The 22,302-nt window shown below is 39.0% G+C and overlaps 1 protein-coding gene across 4 annotated transcripts in view; it reads right to left on the bottom strand.

Annotated features, from left to right (window-relative positions):
- The window catches only part of ADAMTSL1 (ADAMTS like 1), a 198,116-nt gene that overhangs the window by 9,931 nt on the left and 165,883 nt on the right, over window positions 1-22,302 (bottom strand). For all 4 annotated transcript variants that reach the window (XM_009677004.2, XM_009677001.2, XM_009677003.2 and 1 more), the window contains 3 exons: window positions 21,489-21,623; window positions 4,882-5,082; window positions 2,495-2,675 (listed from right to left, as the gene is read on the bottom strand). In XM_009677004.2, coding sequence (XP_009675299.1) covers window positions 2,495-2,675; window positions 4,882-5,082; window positions 21,489-21,623 — 517 coding nt within the window. The remainder of the gene's footprint in view (window positions 1-2,494; window positions 2,676-4,881; window positions 5,083-21,488; window positions 21,624-22,302) is intronic.

Genomic DNA, 22,302 nt, shown 5'->3' with positions numbered 1-22,302 from the left:
TAAAAATAATACTACTTTTTTCATGCAGTTTGATGAGGTTGAATCTGAAGCTTCTCTGGCCCTTGCCCAGCTCTGCTCTGTATTTCAATCAAGTTTTATTTCCAAGCATACATCTCAGCAGTTCCTCAGCAGCTGAGAGGCGCGTGTGGGTCGCATTACAGTTCAGGAAAGAGATAAAAAGACATAAATTCTTCCCATGGAAATACTGCCATCTCCAAGTCAAATTATAGTTAATGAAACTCTTTCGGATTCCTCCTTAATGAGTCAGCTGGCAACTCAGAAAATACATGCCTGAAAAGAGGGACAGGGGCATATTGTTGAAGGTAATTAAACAGAACCTTGCCTTATACCCAAGACACAGCCAGAGTGGTAAATCTGGCTGCTTTATTCTCATCAGACGGCTTAGCACCACTACACACATCAGATTAGACCCCGTTTTTTAATATGGGGATACAAGTCCAGAACTGCTCCGCTTTAATGAGAGAAGTTGCACTAAATTTCAAATGAGATCCTGACCATTTTCCAAGCGCCTGTATACCGAAGCACAGTATATACACAAAGGAAATAAGCTGCAGGGGGAGAAAGGAGTAAAAAAACAGAATATGGAAAGCGTTTATACCCATCTCAGCTGAGTCATCACTGAATTGCAGAACTATGGCATTTTTGACGTGCACAGGGTACAGCAGAACACTGACTCTCTGTGTAGATGCTTAGGTTAAAGTCTCTTTTGCAACAAAGAGTGGCAAAGGAGAAAAGTGTTGTGTCTGAGGAGGAAGGAAAAGAGGAAGGGAAAGATCTTAGTGCAGTCAGAAGTTTTACAGGCTATTCCGGCTCCAGGGTATTTAACTGAAAGACAGCTTTAACTTATGACAGCAGGTTACAGTCCCTAGGAAACTACAAGCTAGCAAATTCTAGAAGGAGGCAAAGCTCAGTTTGACCTCTTTCATGCACACTGGATCCAGGAGGTGTGTAGCTGCAGCTATAATCTGGCCCATTTGGCCACTACAGGAGCTCAAAAAAATGGAAGCTATCTGCTAAATCTAGCTTCTGTCTGCTATGCTGTTTGGGATAAAATGGTATGAAGCCTTGCGGAACACAAGAAAGATACGACCCTGCCGTTCTTGGGTGAGGCAACTCCCATGTATACAGAGCTCACAACCAGATACTAGGTTTATGTGCTACACAGAAAAAGGCTGGGATGTACCTGAGCAAGCTCAGCCCATACAAGTGCTTGGGGCTATGCACGGAGGTGATGAGAGAGCTGGCTGATATTCTTGCAGTTGCTGTCTATCGTCTCTGAAAGGTTGTAGTGATTGGGGAGAAATGATAGAATCTGGGGACAAGTTTTGCTTTGAGTCAAGATGTTGCTCTATGTTTTTACAATGAGTAGTATCAATTGGCATGGAAAACGCTTTGCAATATTGATGCGCTATATTTTTTTGTACTGTATTTTGACTAAATGTGAAACAAAGCTGGAAGCCAATATTCAAATGCACTTAACCTGGCAGAAAGATTTTGGCTCTCGGTTCAGATTTGGCACTTGTAGCTTAGATAGACCCATCTCTAACTTTGACTTACTTCATTATTTTGATCTCTTAAAAAGGAGCCATCACATTTTTAAGAACACATAGAGCTCAAAGGAAAACGGTGTTAGTTTAAGACATGTCTATTCTGAATGCGTTGACAGAGGCTCTATGGTGGTCAGCCATTTGCCTTATCTTTCCTAACCAGAGTCAGCTACTGGGACTGACTTGTTTCCTAGGGCCTGCGTTATTACAATTGAGGCTGAATTTCTTCTGCTCACTTTGCAATCCTCTCTACTGTATGTGGAGAATATTTAGGTTACACCAAGAAAATACATAGATATCAGGTCAGTGTTTGTTCTCTAGTGAGGAACTGACCTATAAGGGCCTGAAGGTCTGCTAATACTTAATAGGAGGAGGAGGACATCAATTTCTTCTGCTTAACAATTTCAACTTACAGTAACACAGGAAGGCTCATCCATTAGGATGAAATCTTTCCTTTCACAAAATAAATCAGTAAGGAGAAGGCACTGCCCCTCCCCCAGGTAATTTAAACTTATGGTGAAGACAAGAATAGTTTAAACAATCAGTGAGGTTTGAAATACAGACAAAAACTGAGTTTCCTACTTAACCACAAAAGTCAAAAAGCAGTCTTGGCTACTAACACTGTCTGGGAAGAATTACAAAATACTATTAGGTTGTGAAATTTGCTAACAAAGAGTGGGCAATACGTCCTCTGTGCTCCTAATTACTGAAGGAGTAGACACAGTCTCTGCCATGCATTGTCCATGTTTTCTACAAATCTCAATACAAACTCCTGTCTCTCTAGGTTAAGCACCCTCCCTTTTAGTCATGATTTTTTCCCAGACAGACATTAGAGAGCCTATGATAGCATGCTGTCCAGTGCAAACAACTACTGAGGGTATCTTAAAGGCACGTATGACATCCATCTTAACGTTAAATGGACGAACCGTGAAGGGCAGTCTCTCCTGTTACAGGCGATGGGCTGCAGGGCTGGCTTGGGCTTCCCTTTGCAGTGGGATATGTTGACTTCAGTCCCATCCAGTAAGCACCTCAGCTGGGGCAGCTGAACGCCTTTGTGGCCACAAGAAGCTGAACAAGCCATCAGCTTGTCCACTGACCATCGGTATTCTGTCAAAAAGCACAGGAGAACCGTGTTAGCACTTAAGAACAGCCAGCAGGAGACCCTTATAAAAAAAAAAGGGTGATGGATGGTCTCCATGATTAAAATTACACTAAAATATGTGTACTCAATGCCTCAGTGAAGGGGAGCTATTTATGCCTAAAAAGCCATGAAGAATGCAACAACAAAGGAATAAAATTCCAGCTCACTTAAGCCATTGACTGTCTTTGGTATAACAAACCCCATTCTTTGGAGCTAAGAAGTATCAGAGTAGGAAGTAAATGATAGGGTAAAGCTGTAAAGGCATTAGCCAGTGATGCAGGGCATTGCAAATCCCTGCATTTATGCAAATGTATTTGGGTAATTCATTAAGCCTGTGTGTCTGTAGCTACGTGTAAAAAGGAGTTAGCAGCTTCAGAGGGCCATTGTGAGCGTGCGGCTGCCAGATACCATGGCAATGGCAAGCATGTAAGCTCCTGAGATGCTGCCAAAACAGCCTTACAGTTGGTTATGTATGGTATGTGTGGTACACATATTTCTCATGGAAAAGCCTAGTAGCATTTATATGAAAATAACCACCTTTTCAAGGACTTCTGGAAAAATATAAGAAAGGGAATTTTATAGTGGCACAGAAAAGTAGAGCCTGTATTTAATATTCCTATATTAAAAGTAATATAGGAACGATTTCACAGGGTATTAAGGTCTTCATACTTTTTTTCTTAAAAAGTATCTGTAGTGCCCAGGGATTTCTTCCTATCAGTCCGATATTTCCGTTTGGCCTATGAAAAAAAGGCATTATTAATCCTTGTGGGGGTACATCTTTTCATCCCTTTGCAAAGGTCACCAATTCCAGTATTACAGGCCTCTAGATAGTTCAGAAGATATGCTCGGAGTGCTAGACCTTTAATAGATATCAAACTAGTATGGTCTGCTTAAGTCCCCAGAACTCCAATGATTCATTCCAGTTGATTTTTTTCAAGTGCTTCCACATCATGAAAACGCAGTGCAGTGTTTCAAAGGACGTCAATACAGACTTCAGTAAACATTTCACATTCCTTATTGCAAACCTACTTCTAAAACTGGCAAAATTTATTTTAAAACCAAAGTTTAAACTGAAATAGAAAAAAGCAGTGGGTAAAGATGTGGGCTAAAAGGGTGAGACAATTCCATCTTGTCTTTCCGTTTTGTTTGATAATAGCTTTGAGGCTGTGGTGGAGCTGAAGACACAAGTCCAGCACATGGCCAAGCACTTAAAAACACCCACCCTACTTTCACATGGTCTGTGAAGCGGTTTCCTGAATCTTGTATTCAGACCCTGCCATCAAGATTGGATCAGCCTGAAATAATTGAACGAAGGAAAAATTTGACAGATAAGAGCATTTCATTTTAACATCCTAAAGGCATACTTTCTACTTCTAAGTCATATATTTAAAAATAAAACGTATCACACTTTCACAGCAGTAGTGCATGGGACTCATTCTCAAGCGTTCGTATTTCTAAAGGGGCGTGATTTACTGGAGATGTGGTTAGCTGTAGTTACTAGTGTTACCTTACATCAGTGTGTTTCTCACCTGGTATATCATATAGATCATCCAGCCTCAAGGTGAACAGGGGAGTTGCAACACATTTAAAATTTTAGTGGAAAATTTAAAGAAAAGTTAAATCTCCGTCTGCTCGACCCCCCACAATTACAGCAATGAAAGCTGCATGTTCTGTGCCAACCTATCTTCACTGCTCTCTTCTGTGGCTTTATTGTTGGTACGTACATTCAGTTTGCTTCTAAGATAAATGTAACAAAGTGATGACATTTTTCCAAAGGACGGCTTTCCAAGCCATAAGAGAGTATGAAATACCGATTTAAGAAGATTAAGGGGAAGGGCTTCTGATTTTGGAGGTTTTGTTCTATGACACATTTGTCTTCAGTTTCTCGCTGGCTCAGTATACAGAGGTGCAGCTTGATTCAGTAAGTGCCATGCACTCAGCAGACCAGAAATATCAGGTGTCACTCTCAGAAAGTAAAAATCAAGATACTCCCATTTAAATACTCAGTAGGCTTGCAAAACTATCTGGGGCAGTAAAACATCATAACATCTATTTGCTACTGTGCATCACAGTCATAGCTTTAGAGCTGAGAAATCTGGAATGATAAAGGCAATGCAAGGAAGGCCATGCCAAGAGCTTCAAAGGACAGCAGGACTAAAACCAGAGAGTTACCTTGTATTGCCAGGGATGTTCTCTGTGTGAGTGAGCCAGCCTCATTCTCAGCAAGGCAGCTGAATTCACCTTGCAGAGCATCACTAACGTTGAGTATCTGAAGAATGTGACCTGCTGCCAGGATGCGATGTTTCAGATTGAGAGGCTCACCAGCAAAAAGCCAGGTGATGTTTGGAGTGGGATGACCATCCACAGCACAACCTCAAAAATACAGACATGAAATAAAGCTGTTGAGTGTGGGCAAAGTTAGATTATTTGAAATGATCAAAATTATGAAAAAAATTGCTTCCATCCAATCTTACCCTCATTTCTTCATAATTAAAAATATAAATACTGTGGTAGTGAGTACCTTCCCATCAGCTGAGAGAAAAACCCCAAAGTCACAATATCAGCCACATAAAAATCTCAGATCAAATCAGAAATATTATGTTTTCCATGGCTCCCATTAACTTAGGTCGTTCTCATCTCAGTATTGAGGAAGATAGGACAGGAAAGTTACATACCTAGCATAAGGTATAAGCATGTTTGAATGAGAGGCACAAACCTCCTACATAAACCACAGAGCTGCCTTCCTCTCTTGTTTTTTATGACAATATGTCAAAGTTCAGAAGTGACTTTTACACAAAAAGTGTACTGAAAAAACAAACAGATCATAAAATTAAGCCTTCAAAGGTTACAAAATGCCAGTAGTCCAGTAGTAAGACAACATACGCATGTCTTACCTTTCTCAGGCACACTTGCTCTTAAATGAATTTGTGTGCATGTGCAACTCTTTTAAAATAAAAACCCCAAACTGAAAAAAGTACCATCCTGAAGCATCACTTGGACATGCCTATGGATGATCAGCAAGGCTGATGAGGTTTAGGCTCACAGTTCAGCCTTTGCCCTTTGGACTAATAGAGTAAGAGTATCCATAAGTTACTATTTTCAGGGGTCCTCGCACCAGCTACACACTTTGCCAGTTTCAGTGATAAGCTGCTTACAAAAGCAGATTTGTGAGACTTGCCTGTCAAGGGAAAGGCAGGTAAATTACTTTATATAACTTATTTCCTTGTGAAAATGACAGAATTAGGGCAATTTCCACAGTGCAGCCAAGCTACACCACTTGCAGGGGCAGGGAGCCAGACAAGCCACGCTCACAGGATCCCATGTATCCCTTGGACTGCTTGTGGCCTAGGCAGGTCCTGCACCTCCATACATCACTGGTATATAAAAGGTCTGGCTAAGTTTCTCTGAGTGCAATCTGTACTGTTTGTTACTTCATCATACTGTAGATTTTTGCTTTTATTTTTAAATTAATATGTATCTGTAATGAATAGCATTCTTGTATACAGTACTTTACACACAAAGCCCTTCCCAAAGAAGCTTGCTATGTAAAGAAACATAACACAGGCACATAAGTATTCCTACTAGCACTGTTCAAACAGAAAGGGATAAAAACAAGAAAGGGAATAGGTTTACAATTCTAAAACACAGAAGACTTATCTAAGGGAATCTAAGGCATTTGGGGAATAATTTAGACAGATTCCATCAGCTGATACTATTTCATAGTCAGCTCCACGACATTTGATTATTATTTATTGCTCTCTTTGACAAATAAAGATGTGATTATGGTGCCTTTGTACCCGTTACACAATGGACTGACACTGTGATGCAACATTTGTCACTGTTCTTCCTTTTAATATAATCCTCTCAAAACTCAGTGCAACGATGTTTCAGAAGTGCCTCATTTGAGCATAACTTTTGTAAGTCAACCATACGCTACAACCCTAAGAATGAAATTAACCTTTGAGTCCATTCAGAAGTTATTTCTCACGACTGCAAATGATTCTTCTGTAACTTCTTTGTTCTGACCACTAAAAACAGTATAATCAGTCTAGGGGCGAGATTAGGTGTTACTATGGTGGACACCTATGACATGGAAGCTCTTTCACAAGTAAATTGATCACAATTCTTCATTTGAATGTTTAAGATGTGTTTTGAAATCCTCTTAACTGAAAGACGATGAGTCTACAAATGTGCCTGTCAAGCTAAATTAAAAGCAAAAACCAGGAATAATTTAGTAGAAAAAAAGAATACCTCACAATGTAGCCTTATTTGTAGCAAAGAAGGAAATCAACTCTATATATTTGCTTCACTATCAAGTGCTGCTTTTCCAGGATGCTACAGATTTTGGTCAAATTCTCACCCAATGTAAATAGCTCCACTGATCTCAAAGAAAACATGGTGATTTATGCTAGCTGATAAATAAACAAACAAACACATAAATAAATTACTACCATATATTTTGGAAATATGTCACATATGGACTAGTCAAAGTCTTATGATTTCATATAATACTACGTTCCTACTCATGCTCTTCCCAAATAGGTTCCACTTCAGAATTTTTTCCTCTTACCGTCTCTTAGCGTTGAAGGCGTTCTAAGCTACTTTTTCAACAGATGTGGACGTTGGGTGTTTTTAAGAGTTGTTGCAGTAACCATTTCTGTTACCTTCTGCTATTTAGCAGAGGAGGCTGTGTTAGACATTCACTTGTTATGACTGTTCTGCCTAACCTAGACTGATGGTACTCAAAAAAATATTTGGGGTTTTCCAGTCAGCAACCTCCTACAAAGCCAAGCCACCACTGCTATAACGCAGCACGTACTATGTAGTCTTGCAAAACCTTGCAGTGAACTGCATGTACTGCTGTCTTTCACTTTCTGATATTTCACCATACAGTGTACTAACTGCAACAAGCGATTCAAACACATGCGTGGCATTATTACTTGAAGGACCTTGACTGACACTGATGACAGAGTTAAATGCATGCTGCACAAACAGATAAGAAACTATGACTTCAAACCTAACCAACAACTCAGTCAGAAATGCTCAGGAGTATAATTAAAATCCACACACACAATTCTACTAGATGTTTCAATTCACAGAAAGAAGAGGTATTTTGTGTTTGTGTTTATTTTTCATTCTCACACTCGGAGGCAAGAGACGTTACAACCATGATCTTCTTTTTTGCCAAAAGTTCTATTCTTCAAACTGTATGTGTTTTTATCACAGGTACTTTCAGTGACATCCTGCTTCAGAATGTCATTTTACTTTTGTGGGCAAAGTTGCTACGTGGAGCAATCGCCCAGCATCATAGCTGAGAGGAATGTGCTATACAACTATGTCAGTCCATCCGGAGAGATCCTTCACTGACATAAACTGAGGAAGCATCATTGCTACAGGACTCTATTTAAATACACATTTTATACTTAAAAATTTATCTAGACCTTACTGAGGCGTATATCACTGCAAGAAGAAAACTACCATTTTCACTAATCTGCCCTGAAGGCTGAACTGGCTGATTTCCAAAACATAGTCTAGATCAAACCCTGAAGCAGACTCCAGATGCACATCACACTGTTCGCAAAGTTTCAGGGACAAAAGAGGGATATATCAGTGCAGACTCGGGCTACCCTCCTTTTGGCTTTGATTGCTCCTCTAAACTAACACCAGCAATTCAGCTGCTATAGTATTTCTTGTCTGGCTTTTGCTGCTTGTCATACCTGTATAACAGGATGATCCCACTAGGTTCAATCTCACTATTTCTGTAGCATAATATGCTGCTTTGCACACAGAAACTGAAGCTTTCTCGCCCACACAAAACAGAAGAAATTACACAACATGGAAAAAGCCATCTCTGACTTTTGGTAAGTTCCAGCCACTGGAGAGATATATGCAGGCGCAGTGGAAACCCCCTCGGCAGCTAGTGAGTGCAAATACTTGGCCATTCACAGGCACAGAAGCTACACTGGGCTTTGCACTGTCCCCGTCACTGACAAACCCTCCTAAGATCCAAAGTAGAAAGGCTGTAGGCTGGATAAAAATGCTTGTCAGGATTGGTTCACCCTGCATAAAAAATACACTGTTGAGAGGAAGGACTCCCATGTATAAGGTGAGCGACAGACACATTAGAATGTGCAGTCACAATTACAATGTTTCACTGGCAAAGAGCTAGGGAGCACAGCTAATTTAAAAAAAAAAAAAAAGAGGAGAATGAGCAAATGCATGTTGCTCACAGTGCTCCCCCTTTTTCCTTTGTTCCCCTTTTATTTATGTGGCTAAAGAACCTTTACCATTTGTTTTAATTTCCTTGGCAAGGTCTAATAACGTTTCATTCTTGGCAGTTTTCACCCTAGCTCTATGCTTCCTGACCACAAAAATATTTCTTTGCTTTCCTTGCTGAGAGAGGGAGAGACAATCACTCCTCTTCCCCATTGCGGAAAGCTCCCTATTTATTCCTGTTATGCTTCATTTTGTATTATTCCTTTTGTTCTTTCTCAGTATTGATGTATTTTTTCTCACTCTTGTTCTTCAAAACCACTCATCCAGTCTCCAAAAGACAGTCATTCTCAAGTAAATGAATGACATGAAAGATTTCAGTGTAACTTGTTTAAGGGTGCCAAAGCTAAAAGCAATAAAAAACAAAGCAATATAACAGGAAATGGATAAAGTTAAGAATAAGTGGCTATTGACTTTTGCCTATAGCATTCTAATTTACATATAGTCTGTGGGTCTTCTAAGGGACTTCCATAGGTCAGCATATAGCCATGACAACTGAGAAACACATGCTGTGTTTACAAACAGTTTTACTCTTTCTATTTGCAAAACAGACTGCACAAGATAAATGAAGAAAGCAGAAAGGTCAGTTTGATGTTAAACACAAAGGCACTGAAACTGACTTCGGTGTGCAGCTTATCCTAGTTTGTGCCCTTTTTTCTTTTAAATGTTTTAATGCCAAACAAATCAATAGTCCTCCCATCGCTATTTTGCTTGCCATATATATTATTTCTTCTTGTAAAGTATATATGTAAATATTAACAAAGGAACAGCCAGTAATCAGTAATATTAGGGAAAACAGAATCAGCCCCCTCTTCCCTTGGTATCTGTTACTAGTGAGTAATTACTACTTTTTTTCCGCATTTAACAATAAAACCTTACTGACACCGGAGACTCACATGTAATGGATATTCCTTATTTGTGTATGCAGAAGGAGCATCAACCACATTTCACAAGTGACATTTCCTACACGTTTCCCAGATGTATAGATACCTAAGGTATGGGATAACGTATTATGCATATTAAATAAGAAGCAAAGCACAATGAAAAAGTATGACGTTCCAAAAACAACCCCGTCTCATCTCTCAGGAATAATTTTAATACCATTTAAAGCAGATTACCAACACTTATTCTCTATTTCCTCCAATCTCTGTGGACACTGACTGCTTTATCCTCGCAAAGCTTAACATCTGTCCCTAGAATACAATAGACAGCTGAGGAAAGAAACTGGCTTTATTTCCAGACAACAGAGCTATTATAGAATGTTAATATATCAGGAATATATGAGGAGGTGGGAAGGGAACACTGTTCGGGATGATATCTGAGTCGTGAAGGCCCTGGCATGACAGGACCTGTCTCCATCAGTCCTTCTTGACTACTGAAAGAAAATATCGCCTTCAGCCTCCCTTTCCAGGTCTGCTGTGATTCTGAACTGATTCAAAGCCGGGGTGAGCCACAGACATGCAAAGACTGGAGAGATAAAAAAAACCTAATATAAATTGTAGTTTTTAGTAGGGAAAATGTGAATATTTCAAGGATACCTAGGGAGGTATTTGGAGGGGGTAGACCAATGTTTTACAACAATGCTAATCATTGCTTGAGAGGAAAGAATAAATTCACACTGTGAGCCAAATTCAACTCTCCACTGCGCTACATTCACTGTACGACTGTAACTGCAGAAAGGCTCTGGACTACTGTGCTAAAGCTAAAAAAAGCAAAATATGTAGCCTACGTAACTCTTCTTCCTCACCTGCAGACTTGAAGGACAGAATCAAAAGAGTATTAATGATACCGGTTAAAGGTATCATTAATACCTTTGGCAGCCTGCTACCTCAAATCAGTCTAAATGTATGATAAGCAATGGTGAAAACATTAAATATACTATACAAGCACTAAACATAATTTGGAATAAAAATTAAAAATACAGAATCGCCTTTAGATCTTTATTCTTAAAACATAGATTGTTTTCATGTGTTTAAATCTGTCTAACAAATAGTTCTTTAATGTACTTACTGACTTGCTGAGCTATCCCAGATGATCTTTCCAGTATTTATTAAAGAAGAATCCAGAGCAAAGAGTTCAGTTCCAGATGATGAGTTTTCTTTGCAAATTCTTTAAGTGAAATAGTCCTACAGTCTGAGCTCGACAGACTTGACTTTCTTTAATTTCAATCTACTTAGCTTTCCCACCTCACTTCTTAAGTTGTGTGGAAGGAAGGAAGCTCATCTTTTCCACTCTGCCAACAGCTAAGTGAAGCATATGGAGGTGCACTTTTTCTTACTGAGGGTCTGGCCACAAGCCAACAATGGAGCTGGCAGTCAAACTCTTGTCCTCTTAGTCTCAGTCTAACACTTCAATCTTTGGGAAGTACTTTCTATTTAAGAGAGAGGTCTGGGCAGCAAAGCCTAGATACAAACACATGCTATGGTACGCAGCTTGGACTCACTGGTATTAATGTTCAGCTACATGCTGGCACCTAACAGTTCAGTTTTAAACAAAGCACTGCTATTCATCAGTAATCAGTTCGTGCAGTTAAGGACAGATGCATGTGCCACATTACTTCAGAATACTTGAAATCAACTAAAATAGTCTGACTTCTTTAAGAGTAAGAATCTCATTTGGTTAGGGACTGCATGTTTCAGGACATCATAAAGTATGGTAACTGTAGTTTATTCAGCAAAAACTTCAGTTAGATTTGCTAACTAGAAAGCCTATTTCCTTATCTCTGCAACCCACAGAAATATACCAAACCAAACGTAAAACTGGGAGATGGAAGACAATTGCCAGTGATTTGCAATCCTAGTATTTTAGAAGAGGAAGGCAGTGACCTAGAAGTAGAATTAGTAGTTAAATTAAAACCGAAAGAAGACTACAGTTAAACACTTCTACAATTCTGTATATATTTTACTGAACACTGTACCAAAGCATGATACATTAGCATACACTCTGCTAAAGCAATAAAGATAATGCAGCTATAGGATATGAAATCTGACATAGTTCATCATAATCTCTATACTCAAAAGAGTTAAAGAATCCTTTTAAAATAGAAATAAGCTCAAGGATGAAATGAGGTCCTGGTAATGTTATTTGTCTTAAACAAAATGGAAATAAGTCACAGACTAATTTTAAATGAATATAAACTAGATAGTGAATTCAGTCCAACTGATGTAAATTGAGTTCTGCTGTATTTCCTGGATTCACACTACGCAAACGAGACCAGACCGGCATATACAAACGTCTCATCAATTTCTTGGTACACCTATTTTTTTCTTTAGGTGATTGAAATGAGAAGTGCATGTTAAACTTAAAGGAGGTAGTTTTAATTATTACTGCCCTCCTATATCTAACGTACTGGATAAAATTTGGCAGGTTATGTTAAACTTACAACTTTATCAAACTAAACTAAGCTGAAGTAGAATCACGTCTTAAAGTCTTAAAATCATCACAAAAAAGCTATTTTGCTGAAGCAGCAAAACTAAGAGACAAATTCTCATAGCTTTAGTTAAATTGTAAAGATTTTTCAGTGTGAAAAAGGGTAAATTTAAACAGATAGAGCTAATTCATAATGCTATGCACGCCACTTCACCTCTCACTACTTTCTTACACTGAATAACATAAAACTTTAAAGGGTATTGTGATACTTGAAACCTCCAAAAGAAAGAAGAAGCGTAAGTATAATTATAACCTTTTTCATTAGAGATAATTTGAATGAGGCCAAATGAACATGAATTTATGCTAGACAAGGAGTTATGTATTTAGGAACTCTTGAAAGAGGCCAATTCAGCTGACAACAGTAGCTTTTAAAAAAACAGTATTTTAAATAACTATTTACGGCTCCAAAGGAGCAGTTTAAGTTTATTATATTAAATATGACATGGCTTTCAAACAGTTCTCAGAGCACTTAAACCAGTTAGCCAATGCCACACATGTTGTTGCTCTTACAAGCCATTTATATAGCACTGTCAATTTACATCGTATTCGACAAACATTGAGTTAGGCCCATTCCCTGCCCCACAGAGGTTGTTAAAAAATGTTCCCAAATATGTAGCGACATGGTGGGCCCATTAAAAGAACAAGTGGGTTTTCAAACTGTAGTAGTAATACTGTTTTCAAAAATGACGTTCATTTTGAGAATCTTACATGCTCAGAATCCTCTATTACTAAGGACCGGGTGGAAAACAATTACCAATGATAAATCATGAAACCAAAGCCAAAAAGAATGGATACAGTAGGCTGAAATGCCCTCCTCAGCTAACTCTATTCAAAGAGTGGCAAAGGTTGAAAAGCAGTGTACTTCAGTCTAAACCTCTGCTCTACCACTTCTACAGCTCCGGGAGAACTGTAAAAATAAACCTTTAGAGGAAAAATAACACTCAAAACAGGCATGCTGAGCAATCACTGAGCAACACTGCAGCAGAAGGAGTTCAACAGTAAAGCGCAGGAAGAGCTAGTACACGATATTATTACCAGCCCAGGCTGTGAAGGGCATTGCTGTTGTAAAAGCACAGAAAGCATTTCTATATTTATTAAGCTGACCTAAACCTGCTACATCCTGTGACTCCAGAAGCTGAGGAAACTTCTTGTGATGCAAGGAAAATAGCGAACAAAGAGCAGAGAAGGTGGAGGACAAGTAGGTGAGGGAAAGCAGTGCTGCTTCCTGCAGAAGACGCTATAACTTCTGTCTGGTTAGCAAAGTGCTCTGGTAGTTTATGGGAGGTTTTGAAAAACGACACTTGAGAGGAAAAGGTTTTTACAACTACAGTGTCCTCAGGTCAGAAATCCCACAGTCTTTGAAAGGTCTCTTGCACTTGCTCTAGAGCAAAGCTGAGGTTGTGCAAGAAGCAGAACAGAATCTATGCTAGTGGTCCTGAAAAGCCCTGAAGTCATGAGTTCGAGGGCTGCAGTTCTTACTACAAAACCGTAATTAAACAGGTACAGCCCCAAAGGCCAGTGATACTATTCTGCGTGGCAGCGTTTTGACCGCTGCTACAGAAGGGTGGTTCTCCCACAAGTTCATTCACAGCACCAGGTTGAAACAGCAGATTGTCTTGAGGACCTTGCTCTTTTAACCATGATTTAAGAGTCTGGCAGCAATAGGAACAGTGCTTGACTCTCTGAAAAACAAGTACTATATGAGCGTGGTCAAAATGTTTGACCAGGCAAAGGTATTATTGTACTGAATGTACGCTATGAAACGTACATAACAGGCATGACCAAAAGAAAAGCCATACATTTCAATGACAATGCTAATATGTAGAAGGAAGATTGTGCAATATTATTAGAACTTTATACAATATTTTGAATGGAATCTATGTGATAGTGTCTGATTGGGGAATTAATCGCTATGATAGGGACATGCTCTGGATATGTGTCCAATATTTGCATTTGGCTTTAATTTCGATCTTTTCTAGAGACGTAACAAACATAGGAATTCTCCTAACTCCTGTAACAACACGGAGTTTTTGTAGAGATAGAAATGAATGGGATGGACAGCTAACTTAATTGGACAGATTATTCCATGAATGCACCTGGAGCTTTATCCTCACCAGAATGGAAATACTACTATTGTGTAAAACAAAGTTTCTCAAAAAACATTCTTCAGCATTAAAACTACAACTTCTAAAACACACTGATGTCCAATTTATTACACAGGGGGAGGCAGATGGGAAATACTGATGTTGTGATAAATACTTTCTCAGATAGCTGTGATTTTATCTGACTCCTACTGCACAATGTCTGCAGCTGTGTGTTTCTCTTTCCCTAGGGGAGTACAGACACTGGTTTAATCGTAATTACTCAAGAGTTTTCCCTTTGCTGACTCTTTGTGCAGACCGTAAATTATTTTGTATTTCTAATTCAAATTTTTCAACTGTAACAGTAATTCCAAAACCTAGGAAAATCTAGAGGGAGCTCATGGTACTGTGGGGAAGAGTAAATGGAATAAAGGAAAATTTCTGATGTTTCAGGCAGAAATGTTCCTGCTTCTGTCTATAACACCAAACATTGCAAGACATTCATACTGGTGGGATCAGTTATACGCAGCTGGTTCGTTTATTGCTTTCCACAATGATTTTGAACAAATACCGACCCTATATTTACAGGTGTTTCGGCTCAAGAGCAAGGCACAGAGCAAGCAATGGCAGCACTAACTTTTCTGCCTCTGCTAAGAGATTTCAGTCTTGAAACATGAGTCTGAGATGTTTCTTCTCCTAACACAGCCCATTGCATGGTACTTGTCTCAATATAATGCACTGCAGAACATCCAAAATGTTTTAGGTCAATTCTTCTGTTCAGCAACACATCTAGACAAACCTTCAGAGACATAAATACCACCAAACTGAACTGATTCACTAGACTTTGAAAACACGCATGAACTCCAGGTCTTGCCTCTAATACAGTCGACACTTTCAGAGTACGTCATTTATTCCCACTTGGAAGGCTGGCCATTGCGAGCAAGACGGCTGCACAAATTATGTTTTAACCCTCTGCCTTCTGGGGCCTCTTCTGGGCATCCAGGGTGACCCCGAGGGAAAACGAGTAGAAAATACTATTGTTGTTAAAGGGAGTCCTTCGTATCTTTCAGGTGAAAGGTTACCATAGTTGTTTTGTTTTAAGAACACCTCATCACTACCAAAGACCTCAGCTCTTTGCAGAAAAGGAAACTGTAGTCCAGCTCTTCTGTCTCCTGAATCAGTCGTGAAATTGGCAGTTAAGCTCTAACTCTGTGGTCACTGGGGATAAGATACAGAAAGAGAAAAAAGTTTGCTCTCCAGAACTGTGCTCGCAGTGCTGGCAGTTAGTAAGATCGTATTCTGATCTGTGAAGTGAGCAGATTTGTATAGAAGCTATAGGGGAGAACACAATAAATATGGTACAGCAGGACTACTTTTTATTTTTTTTTATAGTTCACAGAACTTTCCTGGTCATCAAAAAGTACACTCCATCACCTAACACTTATTTTCAGTTATTTTCAGTATCTCCTACACGTAGGTACCTTTTCTTCTTAAATATGCAGTATTTAATACATGTAGCATAGTCTGGATAAATGAAAATTGAGTCCTAAGCTGAGGATGAAAGAAGGTTCCCAATGAACAAGCTGAGGAATCTCGTAACTATATTTCCCAGTCCCAGAAGAGCTGACCACATCAGTGTCTTTCACTGTCTTCATGATCCTAATGCCTCCATGAGGTAGAGAAGTGCTACTACCCCTCTTTAGAAGTGCAAAAGTACAGCTGAAACAGACTTCAAGAAGCACCAAGAAGTCTGTGAGATAAAAGGGAATGGAAACCAGATTCCAAATGATTTGGAAATCATTTTTTCCAAAGGCTTTGGCTTTTTCTCGTGTATTCAGTTACCTCTTCAGATTCCCTGTAACAAGCACTATGCTCCAGGAGTTGCATTGCATTCATTTCATCAGAAGAATAAAAACAGAATAAAGGTCAAGAATTTACCAAACGATGGCCTTTGCTATCTTTGAATAGGTATATGCCAGTAAAAAACATTTCTGCTTTTTCTTTTCCAAAATGTGAACACTTCACTGGCATTCAGTGAGCCTTAAAAAAGAATATTTGCATGTATGCACATCAGATAGGCTGGCTACAATTACTAAAATATTACAATACTTAATTTTTCTTGAACGTCTTCCCTTTTTAAAGGCATTGCCCAAGTCTTGCATTGCGTCACGTAAAAACTAGATTCACTATTTGTTTCAGACTCTAGCTATTTCAAACGATTATGCTCCAATTTCTTTTTAAATTCACGAGCTTGTGCTGCATTCCAAAATAAGGCTGCATCCCTTCCTGTGGCTAACTCATAAATGCAGTACAAAAGCTTTATTTAATTATATACAAGGTGCAATACAGCATTCCTCCCTCTTTCAGTACACGTATCCTCAGGTGCACATTTTATTTTCAGAAATTACAGGAAGATTTCTGCTGATGTGAAAAAACATGTGGGGCTTTTAACCTGCAGCTCTGAGGAATGATTTATCAGATGTTTTCACAGCCATTTTCTGTACAGCTCAGGAGTCCATCTTTAACAAAATGCTTCAACAAAGCGGCAGATGGCAATAAACACAGTGCTGTTATAAAAGCAGTAAAAAGACATTCTCCTTCCACCTTGCTCTCTTCACTGTGACATCTTATATGTAGTCCTGCACTTCTATACTTCCATAAATATTCATTTCCAACTCATCTTCCCATGTTCTTGCAAGAATCCTCACTTAGATATTATATTTCAAGTATATAAATTGAAGTCTTTACGGCTTCAGTTTTAACAATGGCATGTAACTACACTAAACATGGTATCCTAGAGTAAGATGAAGAGATATTTTGTATCATATTTTGCATATATTTTGACAAGACTGCAGAGGTTTCAAGCACAGTCACAACAAATTTGATAGACTGTAGTGAATCCTCAGCAGTTTGCAAGACCTTCAGAGTTTCTCACTGAAACATTTTCAAATATAAGAAATAACAAGCTTGAACCTGCCAACGTGCCTTCACCTCTCCAAATGAAAACAAGAGTTCTTGATAGTCCCAAACCCTCATCTGCAGAAAGTCAGAAGTCATAAACACTGTGTCTTGCAACATACATTTTGCCAAAATGAACATGTACAAAATTTAAGACCCATGAACGTGTGTGCCCCAGTTGCCTTAAAGAAATCAATGATATTGGTACCGTAAATGAGGACATTCTGCTGAAAGTACATTAACAAAGATATTTCTTTAATTCAAAAAGATGATTCCGCAAAGTAATCAGGGCTTATAAAATTCAAATGGTCATGAATATTGTAATAAAAAATCTCATCAGGGATAAGCAATACTGGAATATTTTTCTGAGAAAAAGGCAGTGTTTCTCAGAATAGTTTCATCATCAACACTCAGAAAAACTGTACTCAAAATGAAAAAAAATCTTCAAGAGAGAAACCCTCATAAGGTTAAGATCTAACCCGAAAGCTTTCTAAAGAAATACAAACCAGTGTAACTGCAGAAATTTACTTCTGCTTTCATGTATTAAGATTTTTAGTTAGTTTTCCATGTCCTGAGATGTGCTGCTACACCTGTGGCATTTTTAAGCTCTTCTGGAGAGATAACTCAAAGAAAAGTCCATGTGGTATAAAATCTTATTGTTGCTCCTGCCATGAATCGAAGATATCAGAAAGTGTCTGTCGCTCATCACTGTACAGTAAGGACAGTAAGGACAGAAATATTCCCAAGTTAACAAGTGCTCTAGCTTTTGCTCTGAAGGAAATCCTTGTCTTTCAGATCTGTGATCTGAAGATAACACAGAAATGTCTACTATTCAGCCTGCTAATGAAACTTAGGGCTAGGGAGGAAATCAATATTATATATGCCTTTACAACAGCTGCAGAGGAGTAATATAAGTAGGAGTCTGTGTAAGCCACTATCCACGTCATGCTAACTAATCAGAAGATGGTCTGTGCCTACAAAGCCAACTGAATTCTCAACCCTTAGAAGTAAATGTAAGAAGTACATAGGACGGAAGCGTTTCCGTTAGCTCATCTGAAAAGGCATTTTACATCAGATACTGATGCATGCTTTGCCAAGTCCACTAGGCAAGGCATGTATCTTTAAGAGACCTTTCCCTCCGTTTACCAAGTGAAAGGCGCACAAGTGATTGCTGAGTCACTTGTGCTTGCTTTAATTATGAGCAAAAAAGATCTCCAGACTAGACACCCATGTTAAGGCCCTAGTCTTTCCTTTTGCAAATCTCCTAAACTTTGCGTAGAAGAAACCCACAGGAACTGACTTGGGAGAGCAAACTCATCGCTTCAAACAATTGAAAATATGATGACAGCAGTACGCAATTCCACCTATACGTAAAAGAAAACACATGACAGTCTGGAGGCTCCAGTTTTCTCATTTCAGCTCAGTCTGATTTAAAAAGCAAGTTATCGATTTCCAAGCAAAATCTTATTTGCAAATTTAATCTTCTCTTCCTGTGCTGATTTCTTCTCTTTTTTTCAAGCCACAAAAACTGCGTTTAATGAAGTTCTACTTCCCATTTTTCTTAAACCTTAGAAAACTTGTATCTGAATTTATCCAGGTTTCAAAGTTTTCTTCTTTCTCTTCTCTTCTAACTTTATTTTTCACCTCTGATGCCCTTTCACTCCTTTGAAATATAAATTTTCCCCATATCTTGCTTTTCACCCCTTTTCTTCACATTTCACTGTTTCTTCAGTCATGTCCTATTTTCTTTCTTTACTCAACAAATCCTCCTGTCTTCAAATCTTCAAGTTTCAGGTCTCGCTCAGCATCTCCTGGGTCCCAAGAGATGCTGGGGTCTGTCAGCAATGGTGCAAACAAGGGAGGATATACACAGAAATTCAGATGTGAAGCTCTTATATGTGGCATCCAGAGCACATACAGCAAATAGCCCAAGATAATGAAGGATGAAAGACTTAAAAGTAAAAAAATCCATCTGCTGTACACCGAAATGGAAAGAACTATCAGCCTGTTGAGAGGGAAAGCTGTTGAGAAGGACGACAGAGACAGACGGCTTAGTACTTCTTCCCAAATCACAGTTTGCAGCATACACATGAATCATATATATGTATTTTATTTCCAAGGTGGCAATACTTCAATTAAAGTTTGATCAAAATGTATCACAGGAATCCATGATAAATTTAGCCACTGTGTAAGATGACTGTGGAGAGAGAGAACCTGGGAGTATATATATGGCCTTTCACGGCAATCCACAGGCTACAGGTTAAAAAAAATGCTGAGATGTGGGGTTTTTTGTTTGTTTGTTTGTTTTTGTAATGGCTATGCATGAACCCAGAAGCTTTGGTACAAATACAGACAATGTATTGAGGTAGAATACATGGACACTGAATGCATTGCGTGCTTGCTTCAGCGATATGGTTAGTTACAGTGTACTGGTCTGCAGGCATTCTAGCTGATCGGATAAGCCCTTTCAGGCTGATTTTTCTTCAGAAAAACCTCTCTGGAGCTTTCCTTACGTTCTAATAACACTAGCTTCAAATTCAAGTCAGTAAAACTCCAGTGAAGTTGAAGGAACTGCCTCAAGAATGAACCAGCTTTGCTATTTTGCTATTAAGGTTCATGGAGCTTCCTCGCCCCTGAAGTGAAAAGGCAGGGTACAGGGTAACATGGCCAAATGAAATTAATTTAGAGGTGGTTATATACAGGCACTGCAAGAACACACTTTGCGGTTCCATTATTGCTTTCAAACAATAAAAAAACCCTACAACTACTCAAGATCACTCAAGATCAACTACTTTGAAAACCTGAGAGGAAATGGATGAAACAGGAGTGTGATCCAGTCTTACAACAGTGAGTCCATTAAACCATGCTCAGAATGATTTACTGAATGCTAATAAATACCTTCAGCTATTCCCCCCAACAAGGACTATTTCACTGCAGTTTTATGCAAGCAGAAATGTGACCCAAATGTAATTTGCATGCTAAAAGCCATTGCAAATGTATGCAGCTGTTGGCAGTGGGGAAAAGTAAGCCCCACAAAAGCAGAAACGTAAATAGAAAGCCTCCACTGTGAAAAGAAAACCCTGAAATTGCTACCAAGTATAAGCAAATAAGGGTTTGGAAACCTATGAAAGGTACAGATACCAGGAGTATAAACACTCAAACCAGCTACAGATCCTTTGCATCTAAAAAGGTAAAAAATTGTTCTGAAACTGCACGACTTCACAAGATTTCACCATATGCAGTGACAAGGCTGTTTGCCTATCTGAGCCTGACACCAAATAGAAGCTCAAAGTCAGTGCGGAAAATGAAATTTTAAAATAAACCTACCCTAAACTTTAGACAAGGATGAGATTCTCTTTGTAAACAAATTGTGCCCACAGACCTGAAAAGACTTCACTGTGTATATAACCGAACTTGAAGTTCGGAGAAGAGAAACTTATACGGAAGGTGGAAAACGATAAAAAGCAGAAAAACCTTCCACTGAGGATTATGGCCTTGTATGGCTCAGAGCACACACTGGTTGTGTGCATATTTCACAGAAGAATAAGATGAACAGAATGAAACAGTGTGCAAGATAAAAGCAAGTCTAGGTTGACAGGTAAAGCTATAGGAAAAGATCTAGAAGAAAAAAGACAGAACAACCCCCATTTCTTCTCTTGGATTCTTTGGCACACTACTGTGCAATATCCTGCTTTGAATGAGACTGCCGGACCATCAGAGCAGGGCTCGCTTCTTACATGGTATTATAAAGTGCGGCGTAATGGTTCTCTACTCTGTACAAAGTTTTGGGATATAACATTAATAAGAAGATGCATATTTTTTAAATGAATAAAAAAGAGTTTCTGAGTTCTGAGGACAACTTGGTGATGATTATATCTGACAGTAGAGTGTCAGTCTCATCTTCTTTGTCTCCACAGTCCGCATCCAGACAACCAGCAGGATGTAATAATGCACTTAAAATACACATTACTATAATCTAAACCCTATGAACTAAACAAATCTGTTTAATCTAAAAAAATCTTAAAGCCTTTGACTTACCTATGAGGACAGAGCTCCCAGGACTGATGGTCATTTTGGTTCCCAAAGGAGAGGTCAGCACTGAAGGAATGGTGGTCCCAGCGCTTGAGAGCACCGCTGTCAGGTCTTCTAGGTGAGGAAGGGGTTGTGGACGTTCTGGATGCAAGATTGAGAGACTTAGGTGTAAGCAACAATATAGCAGAAAACATCTCAGGGACATCACCACCACGTGCTGCATTATTTGCCGTGCCGGAACGTTACCGTTTGAAAGCGGCAGTCTAAACAACTTTGAGCTATTACTATTGGTATGCTACCTAATGGTATGCTTCTCCTGATGTTTCAGCTAGGTATGGCTCAGTATGACCACATCAAGGAAATCTGCCTGAAGGCAACCATGGCATTCTCATCGTATCGTTTTTGTTTGTGATTAGGCTACATGGTATCAGGAGGTACCGTGTACAGGTATCTGTTCCACACCTGGAACAGACAGCAAGTTTACGCTGCATAGCAGTCTCATCAAACGCCTATGGAAGTCAATGGAAAATATTTCATTATCTGCTAGAAAATGATCAGGCCCGGAATAAATACAGTTATAACACTGCCAAATCCTATCGTATATTTAGGCAGAGCTCCAAAGGACTAAGAGTTCAAAGAGCTCAAGAGGATCGGTCTGTGCTAAGAACTGCAGGATTTAGTCCTTCGCTAACTATAACGCTGTCTTTAAAACTGACTGTGTTGCGTGCTGCTCCCTATTTTGTTTGTCACAGAAATGACGGGATATTTTGATTTAAGTGAATGGTGGCATCATCCCCTTTAATTTAAAGTCAAGATACAC

This window comes from Struthio camelus, chromosome Z (assembly GCF_040807025.1).
Source record: "Struthio camelus isolate bStrCam1 chromosome Z, bStrCam1.hap1, whole genome shotgun sequence".
Lineage (NCBI taxonomy): Eukaryota > Metazoa > Chordata > Aves > Struthioniformes > Struthionidae > Struthio > Struthio camelus.
The sequence above is the reverse complement of the archived record's forward strand: the minus strand, read 5'-3'. Positions and strand labels throughout refer to the sequence as shown.